This window comes from Rhinatrema bivittatum, chromosome 1 (assembly GCF_901001135.1).
Source record: "Rhinatrema bivittatum chromosome 1, aRhiBiv1.1, whole genome shotgun sequence".
In the NCBI taxonomy this organism is placed as follows: Eukaryota; Metazoa; Chordata; class Amphibia; order Gymnophiona; family Rhinatrematidae; genus Rhinatrema; species Rhinatrema bivittatum.
In genome coordinates, this window is record NC_042615.1 from 193,480,174 (window position 1) to 193,505,315 (window position 25,142).

General features: G+C 46.0%; 1 protein-coding gene across 7 annotated transcripts in view; it reads left to right on the forward strand.

The window, feature by feature from the left end:
• The window catches only part of LCORL (ligand dependent nuclear receptor corepressor like), a 374,618-nt gene that overhangs the window by 207,224 nt on the left and 142,252 nt on the right, over positions 1–25,142 (forward strand). For all 7 annotated transcript variants that reach the window (XR_003854676.1, XM_029590369.1, XM_029590404.1 and 4 more), the window contains one exon: positions 2,871–3,113. Coding sequence is in view for 6 of the 7 variants with exons in the window: in XM_029590369.1 (XP_029446229.1) it covers positions 2,871–3,113 (243 nt within the window). In the remaining variant the exon portion in view is untranslated. The remainder of the gene's footprint in view (positions 1–2,870; positions 3,114–25,142) is intronic.

Genomic DNA, 25,142 nt, shown 5'->3' on the forward strand with positions numbered 1-25,142 from the left:
CCCATGGCCTGGGACTATCTGCAGGTCCTAGGGTCCATGGCCTCCACCATAGATCTTGTCCCTTGGGCTTTCGCTCATATGCGACCGTTGCAGAAAGCTTTGTTGTAACGCTGGAAGCCTGTATCGGAGCAGTTCCAGATGGTCCTTCCACTCTCCGCTTCTACAGTTGACGATTTGCAGTGGTGGCTCTACCTGCCGCATCTCCTTCGGGGAATGCCTCTTGAAGCCTCGCAGTGAACAATAGTTACCACGGATCCCAGCCTATCGGGTTAGGGCACGGTCTGCCTCTCCCAGTCCATCCAGGGCGTCTGGACTCCGGGTCAATCTCACTGGCACATCAATCATCTGGAGACCTTGGCGGTGCGCCTGGCTCTTCAGGAGTTCCTTCCTCTTCTCCGCGGCAAGGCGGTGAGAGTACTCTCCGACAACTCCACCGCGGTGTCTTACATCAACGCCAGGGGGGTACTCGAAGCCCCCTGGTAGCTCTGGAAGCGAGTCTTCTCCTCTCCTGGGTGGAACTTCATCTGCAATGCCTGGCGTCATCTGCAATGCCTGGCGGCCTCCTACATTGCGGGCAAGGAGAACATTCAAGCGGATTTCCTCAGCCGGCAAGTCCTCGATCCGGGAGAGTGAGAACTCTTGGAGGCGGCCATGGCTTTGATAGTGACCAGGTGGGGTCCCCCTCACCTCGATATCATGGCGACTCTACGCAATGCCAAGGCCAATCGGTTCTTCAGCTGCTGGAGGGAGCACGGATCGGAGGGCGTGGACGCGCTAGCTCTGTCCTGGCCATCGGGCGTACTCCTGTACGTGTTCCCTCTGAGGCCCCTGGTGTGGAAAGTTCTCAGAAGAATCGAGCTCCACCGGGGTCCGGTCATTCTCGTAGCTCCCGAGTGGCCGCGAAGACCGTGGTTCACGGATCTCGTCAATCTGACGTCGGACGGGCCCCTGCGTCTGTCACCTACCTCGTCTTCTCCGGCAGGGACCTTTATTTTTCGACCAGGCAGATCGCTTTTGTCTAGCGGCCTGGCTTTTGAACGGCGACGCCTGAGGCACAAAGGTTATAGTGAAGAGGTTATCTCCACCCTTCTTCGAGCGCGGAAGCAATCTACTTCCCTGGCCTACGTACGGGTCTGGAAGGTTTTTGAGTCTGTTTGTGCTGAATCAGGCTTCTCTGTCCGCTCTGCTTCGGTCCCAACGATTCTTTCTTTCCTCCAGAATGGTCTTTCTAAGGGCTTCTCGTTCAGCTCGCTCCGCGTTCAGGTCTCGGCACTTGGCTATCTCTCCTAGGGCCCTTGGACAGTCACCCTCTTGCGAGTCATCCCGACATGCTTCGGTTTCTCCGGGGTGTTCGACATCTTTGTCCTCCCTCAAGAGCCACTTGTCTGTCGTGGAGTCTCAATCTGGTCCTTCGGGCGCTCTGTGTGGCTCCGTTCGAACCTCTACGCCACGCTATGCTCAAGGATCTTACGTTTAAGACCGTCTTCTTGATCTCTATCTCCTCTGAGCGGCGAATTTCTGAGATCCAGGCGTTGTCTTGCCGGGAGCCTTTCCTGCGATTCTCCGATTCTGGGGTCTCTTTCAAGACGGTGCCCTCCTTTTTGCCCAAGGTGGTTTCCTCCTTCCACGTCAATCAGTCTGTAGAGCTCCCAGCATTTTTTGAGGTGAAACTTGCGGGCCCCACTGGCGGGGATCTCCGTCGGTTGGATATTAAACGGCTCCTGCTTCGCTATCTTCAGGTTACTAATTACTTCCCTATTTCGGACTATCTCTTCGTCCTCTGGAGTGATCCTAACCGTGGTAAGCAAGCGTCTAAGACCACTATTGCCCGGTGTTTGAAGGAGGCGATCTCTTTGGTCTATCTCTGCAAAGGTCGCCCCATTCCTGAGGGTCTGAAAGTTCATTTTCTTCGCTCTCGGGCTACTTCTTGGGCGGAGAGTCAAGCTGTCTCTCCGCAGGAAATTTGCAGGGCCACCCCTTGGACGTCCTTGCATACCTTTGCTCGACACTACCGTCTGGATGTTCACGCTCCGGTGTTTGGTTCCTTCGGGCGGCAAGTGCTTCGAGCGGGACTGTCTCGGTCCCACCCGGTTTAGGGAAGCTTTGGTACATCCCACTGTCTGGACTGATCCTGGTACATACAGGGAAAGGAAAATTAGTTCTTACCTGATAATTTTCGTTCCTGTAGTACCAAGGATCAGTCCAGACTCCCTTCCCTGTTTGTCATTTTGTCTGTCCTCTCGAAGCTTTTATTGCAGGTTCACAGTATGGAGTAAGATTACTGAGCAATTACACCGGAAGTCTTGGTCATCTGCCCATACCAAGTATATTCAAGAGCGTATAGGTTCCATGGGTTCTATTATTGCTCCATTGAGCTTTACTGTTACTTGCTTGACCCTAGTTTGGGTTCTTTGTTTTTGTGCTTTGACAGTCGTTATACTGAAGGGGTTAGTGTACAGGTTCTCCCCTTAAAGGGACATCCTCACAATTCTGGTCTGTCTCCACCTGCTGGATAGGGGACATAACCCACTGTCTGGACTGATCCTTGGTACTACAGGAACGAAAATTATCAGGTAAGAACTAATTTTCCTATAAAATACAGTTCCCTCTGAAATGCAGTCTAGTGAATAGAGATTGAAGGTGAGTAGGAAATTGTGGTATTTGTTTTGATACAGTATGTTATTGCTAATACTAGACCACCTGAATTATAAACCAAAATATTAGATGTCAAAACTAAGCATTTATAATGGTAATTTTTTTCTTTGACTATTGTAATATTCAGTTATCTGTTTTCCTCTTAAATGATGAAATACATTAAACATTTGTACATATTCCATCTGTACTATTATGTTGTGTTTTTTTTCCCCTAGATCTTCCTCAGAACTGTGATTCTAACATTCCTCTAGTTGCTCAGGAAATAATGAAGAAAATGATACGCCAGTTTGCAATTGAATACGTTTCAAAAATTCAAGAGAATATAAATGGGTCATCAAATGAATCAAGTCCTATTTGTAATGGTGTTCAAATGAATCAAATGCAAAATCTTCAGGAGGAACAGGATGGCCCCTTAGACCTCACTGTGAATCGAACACAAGCGCAGAATTCTAAGCAAGGTAAGGATAAAATAGTTTGTGGCCATATAAAAGTTTATCCCTATAGTCAAGAGTACAACTGCCTCTTATTTTATTTTATTTCTTTGATTTATTACTCACTTAGTCAACATCGTCCTCTAAGCAAGGAACATAAGATTCAAATAATAAATTGAATATCATAGCATAAAGAAAACAAATTATTTGAAAGCTGTGGACATTATTCTTAACTAGGTGCCATGGATTATCCAAAAGCAACTTGCATTATTCTTCCCAGACTACTACTTTCTTTTCAATGTAAGGAAGCACATATCTTTCTCAAAGGACAAGCAGAATATGAAGTCCACATACATGGGTGATGTCATCAATGGAACCTAGGACTGGATCATACTTGAAAAGCTTTCCAGTACTTTCTCCACACAGTCATCAAGCAGGTTGTCCCAACAACACAAGTGTCATATGGAGCCCTCTTCAGTTTTACTTTGTAGTACACAAAGGACATTTTTTTGTCTTGTCTGCACAGCAATGCATTCTTTCTGCATTAATAGGTGCTTTTACTGTAGTCTCCTTTCATTCAGCTTACCAACCCCTATATTCATCAAAATGCTATGATAACACTTGGATAACACCTGCGATAAGAAAAAGGGGCATGCTTATGGTAATTTTAGAATTACTGCACCATGTGCTACCATAGCACTTCGCATAGGTAGTATCGCAGATAAAGTTTTCTCACCCCACAATACTTCTATTTCGCAGCTCGCTCTCTCTCTCTCTCTCTCTCTCTCAAGGTAGGACAAGACAACATAGTCTCACAAAGATGAGATTTCTACTTTCATCACTCCAAATGACATCAAATCTTCACCTCAGTGTACTGTGCTGTTCATACATCTCACTCTGCATCTAAAACTGGCCCATAAACCACCACAAACACCTCACCTCGAGCTATCAAGCTGGCCCTCCAATAGTTGAATACTGGGAAGGCCTCTCCAGAGTCTGTCTGTCTGTCTCTCTCTCCCCCCTCTCCTCCTCCATCTCCATCCATTCTGTCTTCGGATTTTCAGGAGGAGCTACACCTGGTGCAACTGGCGGTGATCTGAGCCCTGTAGGGCTTAGAACTGCCAGCTCCACTGTACTTCAACCGATGCTGGAGCAGGCACCTGCAATGTTGGCTCTGCTGCTGAAGCACCTGGCTTCTTGCCTATGTAGCCAGTACACGGGGGTCTATAGATACCCCAGCAGCCACCGGTGCCATCTCCATCCAGGGTGATTCCCATCATGAGTTCCTCCGAGGAGGACGAGTTGTGGCTCGCAGCACCGTTGGGGTGCTTGGTATCAAGTTCGGTGTTGCCCGGTCCAGTTCCCAGTGCCCTTGGTGCCCAAACAGAAGGTTCTGGGCAGGGGTCCCCAGGGGACTTTAGTGAGGAGGATGACCCGGGGGGGGGGGGGGGGGTGACAGCTCAGTCTTCCTCTGATGGCTTGGAGGATCTTCCCTCAAACCCGTCCCCTCTAGAGGAGAGGCGCCGGTCCCCAACGGAGGACCTGACCTTTGTGGGCTTTGTCCAGGCTATGGTGGAAGCAGTTCCTTTCCAACTCCTAATGGAGGAAGATACCTGACATAAGATGCTGGAGGTCCTCCAGTTTGTCAAAGTCCCGAAGGAGGTGGTGGCTGTTCCCATCCATGATATATTTAAGGAGTTTCTCCTTCAGATCTGGGAGCATCCCATCTCTGTTCCTCCGGTAAATCGGAAAGCTGATGTGGTCTATTTAGAGCAGCAGGCCTTGGGCTTTGAGAGGCATCAGCTCCTACATTAATCAGTAGTGGTGGAGTCTGCCCTGAAGAAGGCCAAAGGTTCCTGCGCCCACGCTTCTGCGCCTCTGGGTTGGGAACACAGGGTGTTGGATGCCTTAGATAGGAAGGTGTTCGAGGGCGCTATGTTGATCACCCATATCACTTCCTACCAGCTGTACATGACCCAGAATACTCTAAGCCTTTGGAAGCAGATTCAGGAGATATGTGAGCCACCTCCCTCAGCAGCAGCATGCCTTTTTGGCAGTTGGCCAGCAGGGCCTGTAATGGAGTTAAACACGAGGTTTCGGTCCATCTACGACGTGTTTGAGACGGCAGCTAGGGTGGCAGCAGTGGGCATTGGCGCCTGTAGGATGGTGTGGTTTCGAGCCTCTGATCTTCGACCATGGGTCCAGGAGAAGCTCGCGGGCCGCCCCTGTACTGGTGAGAACCTGTTTGGGGATAAGATGAGAGGTGTGCTATAGCTCAGTTGAAGAATCACCATGAGACTCTTCAGCATCTCTCGGCCGGTATGTTGGACCTGCCGTCCTCCGCCAAGAAATCTTTGCATCAGGAATCCAGGAGGTCCTACTATTGCCAGAGGAAATACTGGCCTCCTGCCTCGCGTGCTCGTACTCCACGTATGAGCTCCTGGGGCTGCTGTAGACAGCAGCAGACCCCCAGGCCTCAGCCAGTGCCCCAGCAGAACCCCACTACGGGGTTTAGACTGTCTGCAGGGGAGCATAAGTCTTGCAACCATACCCTAGACACTGGGCCCTTTGATTGGAGGTCACCAGCGGCCCTTTGTGAACTACTGGCCCCAGGTTCTCGGACCAGTGGATCCTGTCCATCATTTGTTGGGCTGCTCCCGTGAACTTTCCCCTGTGCTTATCTTGGGTCCAGTCCTCCCATCAGGCAATTCTCCGGAGCTTTCTGCCTTTATAATGGCCAGAACAGTCAAACCCATATCGCTGTGGCAGCATGGCGGGGGTTCTACTCTCTCTCTCTTTCCTGATTCCAAAGAGAACAGGGGGCTCCACCCCATTTTGGATCAGAGAGCCTTGAACAAATTTCTATAAAAATAAAAGTTCAAGATAGGAATCAGGGTGCCTAGTTAGACTGATCACAGGAAGTATCTGCGGTTCCTCGTGGGCGAGAGGCACTTCCAGTACAGGGTGTTGCTGTTCTGCCTCACTTCGGCCCCGCAGGTATTCACCAAATGTCTGGCAGTAGTGAGTGCGCACCTCCATCGGCTGGGAGTACACGTTTTACTACTTGGATGACTGGCTGGTCAAAAGCGCCACCTGGGACGGAGCGCTTCACTTACTACTCTTGACCATTTGGATGCTGGAGTCCCTTGGGTTTGTTATCAACTACCCGAAGTCCCATCTCACCCCATCACTTCAATTGAGCTTTTTCGGTGCCTGGCTGGACACGGCTCTGGCCAGGGCCTATCTTCCTCGCTATTGAGCACTTACTCTGGTGTTTCTTGTGAGTCTGGTCCACCAAAGCCGGTAGGTCTCGGCCCAACTCTCCCTTCGCCTTCTTGGCCACATGGCTGCATCTGTCCATGTTACTCCCTTGGCTCGCTTGCATATGTACAGGGCTCAGTGGACCCTGCAGTCTCAGTGGTGATAGGCCACCCAGGACCTAAATGTACGCATCCGCCTCTCCAGACTTCCTGGTCTTGGTGGTAGAGTCTCCCCAATCTGGAGCTAGGGATTCCTTTTCGGTCTTCCCCTACCCAGGTTGTGCTTACCACGGATGCATCCACCCAGGGCTGGGGTACGCATGTGGGTGGCCTCTGTACGCGCAAGGTCTGTGGTCTGCTCAGGAAGCTCAGTGCCATATCAACTTCCTGGAGCTGCAGGCGATCCGCTGCATTCTTTGGGTGTTCTGAGATCGCTTATCCAACAAGGCGGTCCTCGTCCAGACCAACATTCAGGTAGAGATGTGGTATGTCAGCAAGCAGGGAGATACGGGGTCGTTTGTCCTGTGTCAGGAGGCTGTTCAAATTTGGTCACAGACACAGTCCCAGGGCATTCTACTCCGAGCCATATACCTGGCCGGGAAAGAGAATGCGGTGACAGACCGGCTGAGTCGAGCGTTCCAAGCCCACATGTGGTTCCTGGATCCAAGCAGTGGCAGATCGCATCTTCCGTCCTTGGGGGATCCAGGACATGGACCTCTCTGCCGGCAACAGCAAAGTGAGGAATTTGTGCTCTCTGTACAAGGGGGACAGAGAGCCAGTCTCAGGCGCCTTTGACCGCCATTGGGACAAGGGCTTTCTGTATGCGTATCCTCTGCTTCCTCTGGTGGTGAAGACTCTCCTGAATCTCCGGCAAGACAGGGGGACCATGATGCTCATTGGCCGAGGCAAGTCTGGTCCCCGCTCCTGTGGGATCTCTGTCAGAGAACATATCGGTCTGGGGACCTCCCTTAATCTGATCATGCAGGATCAGGGCAGGCTGCGCATCCAAACTTCAGGTTGTTATCTCTGACAGCCTAAATGTGAAAGGCTAGTTCTGCAGCCCCTTGACCTCTCTGCCAACTTGTCTCGGGTCCTGGTAGCTTCCAGGAAGCCTTCCACCAGGAAGTCTCATAGCCTGAAGTGGAAGAGGTTTTCCATCTGGTGTGAGAGCCAAGGCTTGGATCCATTCTCCTGATGCACTCCAAAATTGCTTGACTACTTGCTGCAAATTTTGGGTGCTGCTTTAAAGATCAAATCAGTCAGAGTACGCCTAAATGCCATCCGTTCTTACCATCTCTGTGCAGCCCATAGTGGGGCGGTTTATGCGGGGTTAGCTTCATCTGAAGCTTCCCCTGTGGCCTCCTGTTGTGTCCTAGGATCTCAGTATGGTGTTGGCTCAGCTCATGCGAGATTCTTTTGAGCCACTGTGCTCCTGTGATCTGAAGTACCTGATCTGGAAGGTTATCTTCTTTGGTGGTCATTTCGGCATGCAGGGTCAGCAAGCTTCGGGCATTGGTGACGTATCTACCCTACACAAAATTCTTTCATGATAGGGTGAGTACGCAGGACCACCCAAAGTGCCTACCTAAGGTGGTGACTAGTTTTCATCTTAACCAGTCAATTATTCTGCCCACCTTTTTTCCCAGGCCTCACTCGCACCAAAGCGAACGGGCTCTGCAAGGCTTAGATTGCAAAAGCCGAGATCTGCAAGGCTGCGATGTGGAATTCTCTCCACACTTTCACTGCCAATTACTGCTTGGACAGGGATGGCCAACACAACTGCAGTTTCAGCCTTTCTGTCCTTTGGAATCTTTTTCAGCTGTAGAACCCAACTCTTCCTACCTAGGGCCCTTTTTTCGGGTTCAGACTGTCTCCCTCTGTTACCAACAGCACCTGTGTTGTTTTGCCCGTTGGCACCTGGTTAGGTGCCTGTTGCTTGCTGCTTGTTCTGGAACAACCTGTAGCTTTCTACCTTGAGCGGACAGCAAGCCCCAGGCAGTCTATGCAGCTCTTTATTTCTTTCAACAAGAATAGGTTGGGAGTTGTGGTTACCAAGCAAACACTGTCAAACTGACTGGCGGATTGTATTTCCTTCTGCTACTCGCAGGCAGGCCTTCATCTTGGAGACCATGTCAAGGCTCACTCTGTCAGAGCCATGGCAGTTTCGGTAACACACTTGCGAGTGGTTCCAGTAGCCGAGATCTGCAAGGCTGCGATGTGGAATTCTCTCCACACTTTCGCTGCCAATTACTGCTTGGACAGGGATGGCCAACACAACTGCAGTTTCAGCCTTTCTGTCCTTTGGAATCTTTTTCAGCTGTAGAACCCAACTCTTCCTACCTAGGGCCCTTTTTTCGGGTTCAGACTGTCTCCCTCTGTTACCAACAGCACCTGTGTTGTTTTGCCCGTTGGCACCTGGTTAGGTGCCTGTTGCTTGCTGCTTGTTCTGGAACAACCTGTAGCTATGGATTCACCCATGTGTGAGGTCTACCATACTGCTAGTCCTAGGAGAAAGCAAAGTTGCTTACCTGTAACAGGTGTTCTCCTAGGACAGCAGATGTTAGACCTCACGAAACTCGCCCTCCACCCCCTGGAGTTGGCTTCCTTATGTTTGTTTTTATTGTTTCGTAATTCTATATTACGAGACTGAAGAAGAACCTTGTGTGGATAGTGGCATACCAGTGTGACAGTTTCTAGAAGCTTTGACATGATGATGATGATGATGTCACCCATGTGTGAGGACTAAAATCCTGTTCTAGGAGCACATCTGTTACAGGTAAGCAACTTTGCTTTTTTCACTTTTGGTTTTGCTTTGGCTGTATTTAACGATGTCTGAGAACTGTCTCGGTGACTTAAAGAAATGTTAGGTGCAGTCATAAAATGCCAGTAACTAACCCATACACAGACTGTATTTGGTGTCTAGAACTCAAACATGACATCCTGGTATGTGACACCTGTCAAGTGTCCACCAGGGTTGTGAAGCTCATAATTTCTTGGAGCAATTCTTCAAAGTCCACTTTCTTAGTGTTCAGATAGGTGAATCTGGAACCAGTGGGTTATGTACCTCTACCAGCAGATGGAGACGGAGCAAAGCTGACATCACAGTATATATTCCCCTGCAGTGACATCAGCCTGCCAGTATTCTCAGTCTCCAGCAGATGGTGGACGTTATTCTCTCTACTGGGAATTGCTTAAAAAAAAAAAGGAATTTTTCAAAGGAGAACAGAAGAATAAATCACCCCGCTCCCTTGTAGTGTTACCTTATGGCCCCTCCTTCAGTTCATAATTCCTGAGGTGATTTCTTTGGATCCTTCCCTCAGATAAGTGCCTTGGTCCAGTAGCTGGTTTTTCAGCCGGCATGGACTTAGCTGTAAAAAAAAAAAAAACCAAACCCCAAAAAAACCAGCTGATAGATCAGCTAGAGATTGATCTTATACTCAGCCAGGATGGCTTTCTCTCAGAGAGAGAAATGGGAGTTAAGTAGGTACTTCTCCCTCCCCCTGTCCCCAGTCTCCATTCTCGGTGCATCGATCAGTTGTTCCTGCCTCCAGGGGAGCTTAGGGCACGTGGGCAGCTTCACAGGTTAAGCAGCCTTTTTGTGTTTTTTTTGCTAGACCCCACTCTTAAGCTTCTCTTGTTCGCTGCATCGTAGTCCGAGGCAGCATTTCACGTGTTTTTCTGTGTGCAAAACTGCCCTCTTCAGTTCTTTCAGTTTGTGCTTGAGCACTTGGCTGTGCATCCAGGTTGGGCGCCTAGGAGCGCCCTAGGTCCACCAATTTGCGTGCACACACCCTACATTTTATTTGCCACTCCCTTCCTAATAATGCCTAACATTGTTTGCTTTTTTGACCGCAATCACAGTGAGCTGACAATATCAATGTAATATCAACTATGATGCCTAGATCTTTTTCCTGGGTGTAACTCCTAATATGGAACCTAACATTGTGCAACTACAGCACGGGTTATTTTTCCTTATAATGTGAACAAGTGCAAGGTAATGCATATATTTCATCTGCCATTTGGATGCCCAATTGTCTAGTCTCATAAGGCCCTCCTGCAATTTATCACAATCTGCTTGTGACTTAACTACTTTGAATAATTTTGTCATCTGCAAATTTGATCACTTCACTGATACCCCTTTCCAAATCATTTATAAATGTTATAAAGCACAGGTCCAAGTACAGATCCTTGAGGCACTCCACTGTTTACCTTTTTCCACTATGAAAACAGACCATTTAATTCTAATTTCAGTTTCCTGTCTTTAACCAGTTTGCAACCTAAAACTTAACTAGGAACTGATCAAAATTGAGATGAAGACAGCAGTCCAGCAGCAAGAGGGGGGCTTCCCAGTCTTTTGCATCGAGTGTCACATGTACGATTTTTTACCCACCTGTGAGAAGTTGTACATGTGCATGCGATGCAAAGAGCTCCTGGCTCTCAGAGAACGAGTCCGATGTCTGGAGGCTAGAGTGGCAGACCTGGAGGAGCTGAGGCAGACAGAGAGGTATATAGATGAGACCTTCAGGGACATAGTAGTCATCCCAACTTCAGACTGGCAGCCCTGGTGCTGCCTTGGAGGAAGAAGGTCTCATGATAGGAGAGCACCAACCAGGTGTAGCAGGAAAGGATCCTGTAGCAAGGACCTGCTCTCTAGGTGATGCATTATCCTTTCGCACTGAGGATATCTCCCCAAGGCCTACTGCCCAGGAGGGAAGGGTTAGGTCGGCCGTCATAGTTGGTGATTCGATTATTAGGAATGTAGATAGCTGGGTGGCTGGTGGGCGTGAGGATCACCTGGTAACATGCCTACCTGGTGCGAAGGTGGCGGACCTCACGCGTCACCTAGATAGGATTTTAGACAGTGCTGGGGAGGAGCCGGCTGTCGTGGTACATGTGGGCACCAACGACATAGGAAAATGTGGGAGGGAGGTTCTGGAAGCCAAATTTAGGCTTTTAGGTAGAAAGATTAAATCCAGAACCTCCAGGGTAGCATTCTCTGAAATGCTCCCTGTTCCACGTGCAGGTCACCAGAGGCAGGCAGAGCTCCGGAGTCTCAATGCGTGGATGAGACGATGGTGCAAGGAAGAGGGATTCAGTTTTGTTAGGAACTGGGGAACCTTTTGGGGAAGGGGGAGTCTCTTCCGAAGGGATGGGCTCCACCTTAACCAGGGTGGAACCAGACTGCTGGCGCTAGCCTTTAAAAAGGAGATAGAACAGCTTTTAAACTAGAACAAAGGGGAAAGCCGACAGTCGCTCAGCAGCGCATGGTTCGGAGAGAGGTATCTTTAAAGGATACTAATGATGCATTAGAATTAGGGCATCCCGACAGTGAGGTTCCAATAATTAGAAAAGTAGTCCAAGTGCCTGTAACTAAAAACTCACCTGAGCTAAAAAATTCTAACTTATCCCTATCAATTAAAAAGCAGAATGAAAATACAAACAAAAAACAAACTTTGAAATGTTTGTATGCTAATGCCAGAAGTCTAAGAAGTAAGATGGGAGAATTAGAATGTATAGCAGTAAATGATGGCATAGACTTAATTGGCATCTCAGAGACATGGTGGAAAGAGGATAACCAATGGGACAGTGCTATACCAGGGTACAAATTATATCGCAATGACAGAGAGGAGCACTCGGGAGGAGGTGTGGCACTTTATGTCCGGGATGGCATAGAGTCCAACAGGATAAACATCCTGCATGAGACTAAATACAAAATTGAATCTTTATGGGTAGAAATCCCTTGTGTGTCGGGGAAGACTATAGTGATAGGGGTATACTACCGTCTACCTGGTCAAGATGGTGAGATGGACAGTGAAATGCTAAGAGAAATTAGGGAAGCTAACCAAATTGGTAGTGCAGTAATAATGGGAGACTTCAATTACCCCAATATAGACTGGGTAAATGTATCATCGGGTCAAGCTAGAGAGATAACGTTCCTGGATGGAATAAATGATAGCTTTATGGAGCAATTGGTTCAGGAACCGACGAGAGAGGAAGCAATTTTAGATCTAATTCTCAGTGGAGCACAGGACTTGGTGAGAGAGGTAACGGTGGTGGGGCCGCTTGGCAATAGTGATCATAATATGATCAAATTTGATATAATGACTGGAAAAGGAACAGTGTGCAAATCCAAGGCTCTCGTGCTAAACTTTCAAAAGGGAAACTTTGATAAAATGAGAAAAATTGTTAGAAAAAAAATGAAAGGAGCAGCTACAAAAGTAAAAAATATCCAAGAGGCGTGGTCATTGTTAAAAAAAATACCATTCTAGAAGCACAGTCCAGATGTATTCCACACATTAAGAAAGGTGGAAAGAAGGCAAAACGATTACCAGCATGGTTAAAAGGTGAGGTGAAAGAAGCTATTTTAGCCAAAAGATCTTCATTCAAAAATTGGAAGAAGGATCCAACAGAAGAAAATAGGGTAAAGCATAAACATTGGCAAGTTAAATGTAAGACATTGATAAGACAGGCTAAGAGAGAATTTGAAAAGAAGTTGGCTGTAGAGGCAAAAACTCACAGTAAAAACTTTTTTCAATATATCCGAAGCAGAAATCCTGTGAGGGAGTCAGTTGGACCGTTAAATGATCGAGGGGTTAAAGGGGCACTTAGAGAAGATAAAGGCCATCGCGGAAAGATTGATTTCTTTGCTTCGGTGTTTACTGAAGAGGATGTTGGGGAGGTACCCGTAATGGAGAAGGTTTTCATGGGCAATGATTCAGATGGACTGAATCAAATCACGGTGAACCTAGAAGATGTGGTAGGCCTGATTGACAAACTGAAGAGTAGTAAATCACCTGGACCGGATGGTATACACCCCAGAGTTCTGAAGGAACTAAAAAATGAAATTTCAGACCTATTAGTAAAAATGTGTAACTTATCATTAAAATCATCCATTGTACCTGAAGACTGGAGGATAGCAAATGTAACCCCAATTTTTAAAAAGGGCTCCAGGGGCGATCCAAGAAACTACAGACCGGTTAGCCTGACTTCAGTGCCAGATAAAATAGGGGAAAGTGTTCTAAACATCAAAATCACAGAACATATAGAAAGACATGGAACAAAGTCAGCATGGCTTTACCCAGGGCAAGTCTTGCCTCACAAATCTTCACTTTTTTGAAGGAGTTAATAAACATGTGGATAAAGGTGAACCGGTAGATATAGTATACTTGGATTTTCAGAAGGCGTTTGACAAAGTTCCTCATGAGAGGCTTCTAGGAAAAGTAAAAAGTCATGGGATAGGTGGCGATGTCCTTTCGTGGATTGCAAACTGGCTAAAAGACAGGAAACAGAGTAGGATTAAATGGACAATTTTCTCAGTGGAAGGGAGTGGATAGTGGAGTGCCTCAGGGATCTGTATTGGGACCCTTACTTTTCAATATATTTATAAATGATCTGGAAATAAATACGACGAGTGAGATAATCAAATTTGCAGATGACACAAAATTGTTCAGAGTAGTTAAATCACAAGCAGATTGGGATAAATTGCAGGAAGACCTTGTGAGACTGGAAAATTGGGCATCCAAATGGCAGATGAAATTTAATGTGGATAAGTGCAAGGTGATGCATATAGGGAAAAATAACCCATGCTATAATTACACAATGTTGGGTTCCATATTAGGTGCTACAACCCAAGAAAGAGATCTAGGTGTCATAGTGGATAACACATTGAAATCGTCGGTACAGTGTGCTGCGGCAGTCAAAAAAGCAAACAATGTTGGGAATTATTAGAAAGGGAATGGTGAATAAAACGGAAAATGTCATAATGCCTCTGTATTGCTCCATGGTGAGACCGCACCTTGAATACTGTGTACAATTCTGGTCGCCACATCTCAAAAAAGATATAATTGCGATGGAGAAGGTACAGAGAAGGGCTACCAAAATGATAAGGGGAATGGAACAACTCTCCTATGAGGAAAGACTAAAGAGGTTAGGACTTTTCAGCTTGGAGAAGAGACTGAGGGGGGATATGATAGAGGTGTTTAAAATCATGAGAGGTCTAGAACGGGTAGATGTGAATCGGTTATTTACTCTTTCGGATAGTAGAAAGACTAGGGGGCACACCATGAAGTTAGCATGGGGCACATTTAAAACTAATCGGAGAAAGTTCTTTTTTACTCAACGCACAATTAGACTCTGGAATTTGTTGCCAGAGGATGTGGTTAGTGCAGTTAATATAGCTGTGTTTAAAAAAGGATTGGATAAGTTCTTGGAGGAGAAGTCCATTACCTGCTATTAAGTTCACTTAGAGAATAGCCACTGCCATTAGCAATGGTTACATGGAATAGACTTAGTTTTTGGGTACTTGCCAGGTTCTTATGGCCTGGATTGGCCACTGTTGGAAACAGGATGCTGGGCTTGATGGACCCTTGATCTGACCCAGTATGGCATTTTCTTATGTTCTTATTCAAGCCACAAAAAGACCTTTACTCCTATCCCATGACTTTTTAGTTTTTCTTAAAAGCCTCTCATGAGGGACTTTGTCAAATGCCTTCTGAAAATCCAAATATACCACATCTACTGATCTGTCTTTATTCACGTTTACTCACCTCTTCAAAAATATGTAGTAGATTTGTGAGGCAAGACTTCCCATGTGTAAATCTATGCTGGCTTTTTCCCATTAAATCATGTCTGTCTATATGTTCTGTGTTTTTTTTCTTTTTCTTTATAATTGTTTCCATGAGTTTTTCCTGGTACTGACTCAGGCTCACCTATAGTTTCCTGGATCACTTCTGGAACCCTTTTTATATATCTCGGTTACATTGGCCACCTTCCAGTCTTCTGGTACAACAGATGATTTTAATAGGTTACAAATTTTGTAATAGGTCTGAAATGTCATTTTTTAGTTTTTCAGTACCCTGTGGTGATTTACTATTCATTAGTTTGTCAGTGTGGCCTAATACATCTTTCAGGTTCACCGTGATTTGGGTCAGTTCATCTGAATCGTTGTCCTTAAACTGTCTTCAGAACAAATATCTCCCCAACATCCTCCTCTGTAAACATCGAAGCAAAGAATTCATTTAGTCTTTCTACGATGGCCTTATATTCCCTAAGTGCTCCTTTAACACTCAATCATCTAACAATCCACCTGACTTCTTCGCAGCCTTCCTGCTTCGGATATATTTAAAAATTTTTATTATGAGTTTTTGCCTCTCCGGTCAAATTCTTTTCAAATTCTTGTTTAGCCTGTCCTATAAATGTTTTACATGTAACATGCTTATGCTTTTTCCTATTTTCTTCAGATGGATCCTCCTTCCGATTTTAGAAGGAAGATCTTTTGGCTAAAATAACCTTTCACCTCACCGTTTAATCATACCGGCAATTGTTTGGCCTTCCTTCCATCTTTCTTAATGCATGGAATACATCTGGACTGTGCTTCTAAGATGGTATTTTTTTTAACAATATCTATGCCTGTTGTATATTCTTTACCTTTGTAGCTGCACCTTTTTAGGGTTTTTTTTCTATTTTTCTCATTTTATCAAAATGTCCCTTTGGAAAGTGTAGTGCTAGAGCCATGGATTTACATATTGTCCCCTTTCCAGTCATTAATTCAAATTTGATCATATTATGAATACTATTGCCAAGCGGCCCCACCACCGTTACCTCTCTCACCAAATCCTGTGCTTTACTAAGAATTAGACCCAAAATAGCTCCCCCTCTTGTATATTCCTGAGCAATTGTTTCATAATGCTATCATTACATCCAGGAGCTTTCTTTCTAGCATATCCTGATGTTACATTTACCCAGTCAATATTGGGGTAATTTAAATCTCACACAACAACACTGGTGCAAGATCAAAGTTTAATCACCACAATTTGTATGGTGGTTATTAGCAATTCCAATAATGAAAAGACTCAATTTTTATAGTGGCAACTCCATGCGTTCAACAAAACAGAATTCAAACAGGTCCCCCGACACGGTCCCGTGTTTCGCTGGGCTGCTTCGGGAGGGACCAGGGGTATATTTTAATCTAAAACATAAAACAAATATCAATGAGTATAAGTAATGGTGAAGAAAGGCTACACAGTACCGACCTTTACAAATGTACATACCTTTATGAAAATACCCGGAGCGCGCAAGCTCACACAGGTGTAGGGCATTTAAACACAGAAAAGGCGCGAACGTGACAGCTCTCGCGAGAGCTGTCAACTTACAGCTGGTCTCGGCGGATCCGCACAGTGGGTACCCATCTAATAAAACAGGTACCACTCAATTTCTTTATTGAGGCCAGAGGGGGCTACCGTATCTAAAATAAAGATCCATCTCTGCTCCCTTCTGCCTAGGATCTCGGGGTAGTTGCCTCCCCGGGGAGGGCGGCGCACAACCTCGATCACCAGGAAGGAGAGATCAGAGATGGTATGTTCGCATTCAAGCCAGTGGGACACCAGGGGTTCATAAAGTCTATTTAAACGAATATTAGAACAATGTTCAATCATTCGAGTTTTTAACATGCGTGTAGTTTTGCCCACGTAGAGCAACGGGCATGGGCACTTCACAATATATATCACCCCTTTAGTGAGACAGTCCAAGGAGGAGCGAAGTTTAAACACCCGCCCCGTGAGAGGATGTATAAATTCTGACATATTGGCTGTGTGGCTGCACATAGTGCAATGACCACAAGGACCATGTGTTCCTACATTGTCAGACGAATCAATGAATGGGTAAGTATGCACTAGCCTGTCTCGTAGATTTCTGCCACGCTTAAAAGTAAAACGAAGCGGACCATGTAACAGTTCTGTAAGTGAAAGTGCTGACCAGTGTCGCCGTATCGTCTCAGCAATGGTACTCCCCATTATTGAAAATGGCAAAATACAGTTGTTTGATTCATCAGGCAAACTGGAAGATGGTAAAAATAGCCAGTCCCGGTTTGTGTATAGCGCTCTCTTAAAAGCTCTCTTGACTACCCTATAGGGATAGCCGCGGTCCAGAAAACGATTGATCATTACTTTTGCCTGAGTTAAAAATTCCAGGCGGGTGGAGCATAAGCGGCGTAAACGTAAGAACTGGCCTGTTGGGATATTGTCGCGCAAAGCGCGAGGATGACAACTCTGATACTGTAATAAAGTGTTCCGGTCAGTATGCTTACGATAAATAGATGTTTCAAAATGCTCCTGACCTGCTGTAATCAAAATATCTAAAAAAGCGATTTTCCAGCGGTGAATACAGAAGTTAAATTGTATATGGGCATTGAGGGAGTTGAGCCAATCCAGAAAACAATAAAATTGTATATCTGTGCCCATCCAAATCACCAAGACGTCGTCAATGTACCTACGCCAAAGGTAAATGAATCTGAACCACTCAGAGGAATAAATGAATTGACTCTCAAAGTTATCCATAAAAAGACAAGCCAAACTGGGGGCCATAGTGGCCCCCATAGCTGTGCCTTTAATCTGTTTGAAGTATGAATCATGGAACTGAAAGAAATTCTCAGTGAGGGCTAGTTCAGATAACTGCATTAAAAAAGAAGTAGGTACACGATGAGGTCGTGGGCGTTTATCCAGAGTGTGTGAGATCACTTGAAGTGCTTCAGTCTGAGGAATATTTGAGTATAGTGAAATAACATCAAGTGTAACAAAAAAGAATGGGTTAGAGGGAAATGGCAGTTCAGATAATATGGAGATCAAATGAGTGGAGTCCCTCACATATGACTGAATTAGCGACACAAAAGGTTTGAGGAAAAAGTCCACAAACTGGGATAAGGGTTCAAGAAGAGAACCAATGCCCGAGACGATAGGACGACCAGGCGGATGCGTCAGCGTTTTATGGATTTTGGGTAACGTGTAGAACTGTGGCGTAACAGGATGTGGGGTGGTGAGAAATTTCCCTTCTTTAATTGTAATAATATGCCGGTCTAATGCTTCCTGAACAAGTTGTTTAATAGTACCCTGTAGTTCTTCGGTGGGATCAGTCAATAGTGGGCTATAGAATTCACGGTCACTCAATTGGCGAACAACCTCAGTGTCATAATCAGAACGGTCCTGGACGACGATCCCGCCACCCTTGTCCGCTGGTTTAATCATGATAGAATGATCCTTGCTTAAGGAAATTAAAGCATGTGTCTTGTCTCTGGTCATGTTGTACCGAATAAATCGTTTAGATAAGAAAATCGTACGTACATCCCTACTGACTAGGCGTTCAAAAGCACCGAGGGAGACATCAATAGGGCCTGGGGGGATCCACCGAGACCGCGGGCGCATAACTGACATATCAGTAGATGTGTCAGAATCCAAAAAGAATAACTTAAGTCTCAGCAAGCGAAAAAAGCGGTGGAGGTGTGTAAATACATCAAATATATCCCCCTTAATCGTAGGGACAAAGGAAAGTCCCTTCTCTAAAACCCTTAATTCACATTCAGAAAGACCATGTGAGGATAAGTTGAACACAGTCTCACGATTTACTGCCACGGATCCGCTTGTGATCGTGTTACACGAGCTGGTCTCTGTGCTCGCTGGACTGTTGTAGTTCCCTTCGCTCGCGATCCCCGGGTGTTGCGTTGACCGTGGCCCGAGTCTAAAAAAAGATGCCGCGATCGATGCATACCGAGAGGATGCAGAGAGTCCCAAAGCAGAGTCGGAGGAATTTTGACCAGTTTGTTCGCTGAATGGCGGTGCGCCATCTTGAGGTTGTTGTCCGCGATTCCAACGCTGAGCCCCTCCCCGAGGGCGTTGTGCTGCCTGCTCTTCTGATGAGGAGTCTCCTGACGAAGAAGAGTCCTCGGCAAAGGTAACCTTCTTGGCAGGTTTCTGACTCATCCATCGGTATACGTATCCTGTCTGATAATCGGTAGCGTCCCGCTGGAATTTGCTGAATTTAACCGCTTTCAATTCAGAGCGGAACTTAGATAGATTTGCTTGAAATTCCTGAAGTTGCTGATCGAACAGGTCCACCACTGTTGATGATTTAAGCGTCTCAGTTTTAAGAGAAACTTCTACTTTCAACTGGTCAATAAGCTCTTTATTAGTCTCGATGATCAGCACCATCAAATCCAAAGAACATTTATTGAGTATTTTATTCCAGCACGCTAAAAATGCGGGGTTGTCAGTATGGAGACGAGGCTCTTTTTGAATACGGAGTCCCCTGGGTATCCGGCGAATGCGACAATATTCTATAAGTGTTGATGAGTGGAGCTCAGCCCTGGTCAATCGCTTCTGAGTATTGATCAGATCCGTCCAGGTCACTGGAGGAATGGTATCCAAGGAGGAGTCCTCAAAGAAAGGATTAGCTGTAAGTACCGCGTTCACTGCGGCTTCCGAATAACTAAACGTGTAATCGTCAGTAGCCATAACATGCTCCGATAGAGCGGCACTAGTCCAAATGAAGAAGGAGCAAACCCTTGCACATAAGCAAGTATCACACAACAACACTGGTGCAAGATCAAAGTTTAATCACCACAATTTGTATGGTGGTTATTAGCAATTCCAATAATGAAAAGACTCAATTTTTATAGTGGCAACTCCATGCGTTCAACAAAACAGAATTCAAACAGGTCCCCCGACACGGTCCCGTGTTTCGCTGGGCTGCTTCGGGAGGGACCAGGGGTATATTTTAATCTAAAACATAAAACAAATATCAATGAGTATAAGTAATGGTGAAGAAAGGCTACACAGTACCGACCTTTACAAATGTACATACCTTTATGAAAATACCCGGAGCGCGCAAGCTCACACAGGTGTAGGGCATTTAAACACAGAAAAGGCGCGAACGTGACAGCTCTCGCGAGAGCTGTCAACTTACAGCTGGTCTCGGCGGATCCGCACAGTGGGTACCCATCTAATAAAACAGGTACCACTCAATTTCTTTATTGAGGCCAGAGGGGGCTACCGTATCTAAAATAAAGATCCATCTCTGCTCCCTTCTGCCTAGGATCTCGGGGTAGACTTGATGAACCCCTGGTGTCCCACTGGCTTGAATGCGAACATACCATCTCTGATCTCTCCTTCCTGGTGATCGAGGTTGTGCGCCGCCCTCCCCGGGGAGGCAACTACCCCGAGATCCTAGGCAGAAGGGAGCAGAGATGGATCTTTATTTTAGATACGGTAGCCCCCTCTGGCCTCAATAAAGAAATTGAGTGGTACCTGTTTTATTAGATGGGTACCCACTGTGCGGATCCGCCGAGACCAGCTGTAAGTTGACAGCTCTCGCGAGAGCTGTCACGTTCGCGCCTTTTCTGTGTTTAAATGCCCTACACCTGTGTGAGCTTGCGCGCTCCGGGTATTTTCATAAAGGTATGTACATTTGTAAAGGTCGGTACTGTGTAGCCTTTCTTCACCATTACTTATACTCATTGATATTTGTTTTATGTTTTAGATTAAAATATACCCCTGGTCCCTCCCGAAGCAGCCCAGCGAAACACGGGACCGTGTCGGGGGACCTGTTTGAATTCTGTTTTGTTGAACGCATGGAGTTGCCACTATAAAAATTGAGTCTTTTCATTATTGGAATTGCTAATAACCACCATACAAATTGTGGTGATTAAACTTTGATCTTGCACCAGTGTTGTTGTGTGATACTTGCTTATGTGCAAGGGTTTGCTCCTTCTTCATTTGGGGTAATTTAAATCTCCCACTATTACCACACTACCAATTTGGTTAACTTTCATAATTTCTCTTAGTATTTCAGCATCTGCCTCATCATTTTGGCCAGGTGGATGTTAGTATACTCCTGTCACTATACTCTTCCCCAACACAGATGGGATTTCTACTCATTTTACGAGAGGGGCAGGGAGCAAACTGGCTTCAGAAGCCTTTTCCCTGTATTGGGGAAAGATCTTCTGTTTGCATATCTTTCGGTTTCTCTAGTTGCAAAAGCTTTACTAAGAAGGGACAGGTGCACTTTGATTCTTACTTTTTCAGCTCTTTGTCAGGAAACTAATTTGTTAGAGGAATTCCCCAAACCTCTGTATGCAGGATCAGGGAATGTTGCTTTATCCCAACATCACTTCCCTCACCGGCATGGTCTGAATGTTGAGGGGGTAGCAGTTTCTTGAACTGACCTGATGGATTGTCTCATGATATGACAGTAGATTTGGGCAGTCTGTCTTGCACAGGTCCTCCTAGGACCCATTTTTATACATTTGGACTGACACCCACCTCACCCCCCTCCCCCCCCCCAAAAAAAAAAAGAAAAGAAAATTGGCTTCTTAGCAAAAACTGTTGGCTTGCCTTTTGGAGTCTTGTTTGGTATCTTCCCCATTTTTATTTGAAAGCATCAGGTAGTTTGGTATTCCCTTGTGTATTGACATTATATTGTGCTTGTCTTTGGAGAAAGCTGAGTTACTTGCCTGTAAACAAGTGTTCTCGAAGGACAGCAGAATATTAACGCCACACAAACTCTTGTTTCCCCTAGGAGTTGGCTTCTGCTTAAGCTTTAATATTAACTGATGGGAGCCCTGTGCAACAGAGCATGTGAAAACTTCTGGAAAGCTTTTCAATTATGATCCAGTTCTGGGCTCCATCATCGATGATTCCCCATATGTGTGGACTGAATATTCTGCTGTTTTCGGGGAACATCTTTTCAGCTCAGCAACTTTGCTTTAAGCTGGCTCTAGCCAGTTAGACATGAGAGCTTTCTAAAGGTGCTCCCGAATCCAGGTCTGCCATATGAGATTCTGGAGTTCCGACCCGAAACCGGCCCCCAAGCCTCAGTGTCAGCCAATCGCGGCAGACACTGAGGACAGCCAATCAACTTCAGTTAAGCAGACCTTTAAATTTGAGCTGCTCCCGGTGCCATTTCCTCTTCGTCCGCGGCAGTGCTGGCCTGCGCAATCGGCGCCACAGTCCCATCGGGGTAAGGCCACATTCCCGCATGCCTTCCCACAGCGGGGCTGCCGCCGATTGCCAGACCTGAACGCCGCTCCGTTCCTCTTCGCCGAGCCTTGTTTCCGACCCGAAGCTGGCCCCCGAGCCTCAGCCAATCGCGGCAGACACTGAGGACAGCCAATCAACTTCAGTTAAGCAGACCTTTAAATTTGAGCTGCTCCCGGCGTCGCGCGCCGAAGGTGCGCAACAAAGGGGCCTGCCCCTTTGTGCGCCCCTTAGTGCAGCCCGGTAGGGCAGCCCTTCTCCTGCTACTCCTACCTCCACTTTGGCCTCCCCCCTCAGACTCAGCCTCGCACTCTATCTGGTGGTCTAAGGCCTTAAAGAGCTCATTTCTCTCTCAAAATGCACTCTTTTACCATCCCTATCATCAGCAATCACCTTAGATACAAAGAGAAACCTCCACAGATTCATCTCATCCAACAGAAAAGACTAATCCCTATCATCCTTTCACCACTTACACAACTACTAGGCCTCTCTCTATTCTCTTTGACTCCAACGCCCAATCCCTCTCTAAAAAATCCCACATTCTAAATGATTATCTCTGAGGCCAACCCGGACATCTGTGCCATCACAGAAACCTGGTTAAAACCCACGGACTCAGTACTTATAAATCAACTCCCCACTCAAACCTACGATATCTTTTCAATCCCCAGACCTAAAAAAAGAGGAGGCGGACTACTTCTTGCAGCGAAGAAACATCTGAAGATAACATTGCAACAATCTCACTCAATCTAGAACCTAGAATGCGCTTACTTCAAATCCAAACAGCTCCAAATATGCCTTATCTATGCCCCACCAGGAAACTTAGAAGCAGACCCATCTCCCTTGATAGAATATATAGCCAAACACATCAACTATGACTCCCCTGCACTAATTATAGGAGACTTTAATTTACATGTAGACTTGAACAAACGTTCCAATAACTGCGAATCCTTCCTATCCTCACTCAAACACTTGGGCTTCAAACAGATCATTGACAACCCAACTCACAAAGCAGGCCATACGTTGGATCTGATTTTCGTGAACGAAGGCATCTCTCTCACATCTCGTCCAACCTGCACACCAGTACCCTGGTCGGACCACCTAATCATCAAAACGGTCCTTAAGACAGCAGACACATTGCCCTCTCCATTCCCTAAATCCACTATCCAGTTCAGGAAACCCTGCTCCACTGAAGTTATAATCAATCATCTTGATAAGGAACTACCACAGCTCGACCTCTCCGATGTGAACTCAGCCGTCACATCTTGGCACGCAATTACAAACAAAGTCGCAGACCAAACCTGCCCACTAACTACTAAGGTGCTTCATAAGGTCGAGGACAACAGAAAACCTTGGTTCACTCCTGAACTGAGGCCATCAAATCAGAGCTCAGAAACAAAGAACATATCTGGCGAAGAAATCCTTCAACCACAACTCTAGCAATCTACAAATCCACACTCAACAAATACAGGAACACCATCTTCAAAACTAAGAGACTTTTTCGCTAAAAAAATTCACCACTTCATCTTTGACTCTAAAGCTCTTTTTTCATACGTCTCCGTCCTCACCAAACCCTCTCCTCATTCAATTCCAGACGATCAAGCTCTCTCCAAAGCCACAGAACTCGCCTCCTTCTTCGAGAAAAAAATTATAAATCTCACGAAACAGTTCGCCACCCCCAATCCACTCACCCCCATCTCGCAAACCACAAGATCACACCAGAACTATAAGCTAGAATCCTTCGAGACTACCTCTTCTCTCGAAGTTATGAATATCCTAAAGAAACTCAAACCCTCCCCTCATCCGCTAGACACCATCCCATCAAACCTTCTCATCTCAATACCAAATATCATAGCGAAACCCATTGCAGAAATCATCAACTGCTCATTAACCCAAGGTCAAGTGCCTGACTCTCAAGCAAGCCATACTGAAGCCTTTACTAAAAAAACCTAATTTGTCAACAGATGATCCATCCAACTTCCGTCCCATAGCCAACTTACCCTTCATCGCCAAGATCATTGAAAAAATAGTAAATAAACAACTCACAGACTACCTGGAAGATCACACAATTCTGGCTCCTTTGCAATACGGATTTCGTAAATCCCGAAACACAGAATCCCTTCTGATTTCTCTCATGGACTCCATTCTCTTGAGCTCAGAAAAAAGACAACCACACCTACTTATTCTCCTCGACCTCTCGGCGGCCTTTGATACGGTCAACCACTCAATCCTTCTCCACCAACTAGCTGAGATTGGTATCTCAGGCGCTGCCCTCGACTGGTTCCGCTCATTTCTCAGCAATAGATCATTCAAGGTTAACATCAATAACAAAGAATCACAATCAGCTCAAACCTGGGAGTCCCTCAAGGCTCTTCCCTCTCCCCAACCCTTTTTAACATCTATCTGCTACCTCTCTGCCTCCTCCTTTCTAAACTGAAAATCAAACACTTCATTTACGCGGACGACGTCCAAATTCTCATCCCGATAAAGAAATCCCTAGAAAATTCTTTAATCTTTTGGGAGAATTGCTTTCATGAAATCAGCGCCCTCCTCACTAAACTCAATTTAGTAATCAACAAAGACAAGACTGAATACCTCATCATCTCCCAGGAAGACAACCCCCTTGTCTAGAGAAAAAGCCTCACCCATAACTGGTCAACCACAAATAGTCTCCAACTCTCCATCCATCCACACATCATCTATCATGAACAACCTCAAAAACTCAGCCTTCGTAAGAGACCTAGGAGTGCTCCTCGACAATCAGCTCAACCTTAAAAGATTTGTAAACAACACAACAAAAGATTGCTTCTTTAAATTACAAGTTCTGAAAAAGCTAAAACCGCTCCTGCACTCTCAAGATTTCCGCCTGGTTCTACAATCTATCATCCTGACCAAAATTGATTACTGTAACTCTCTGCTACTCGGTCTACCAGCTACCACCATTAAGCCTCTACAGATGTTACAGAACTCTGCGGCCAGGATCTTGACCAACTCTAATA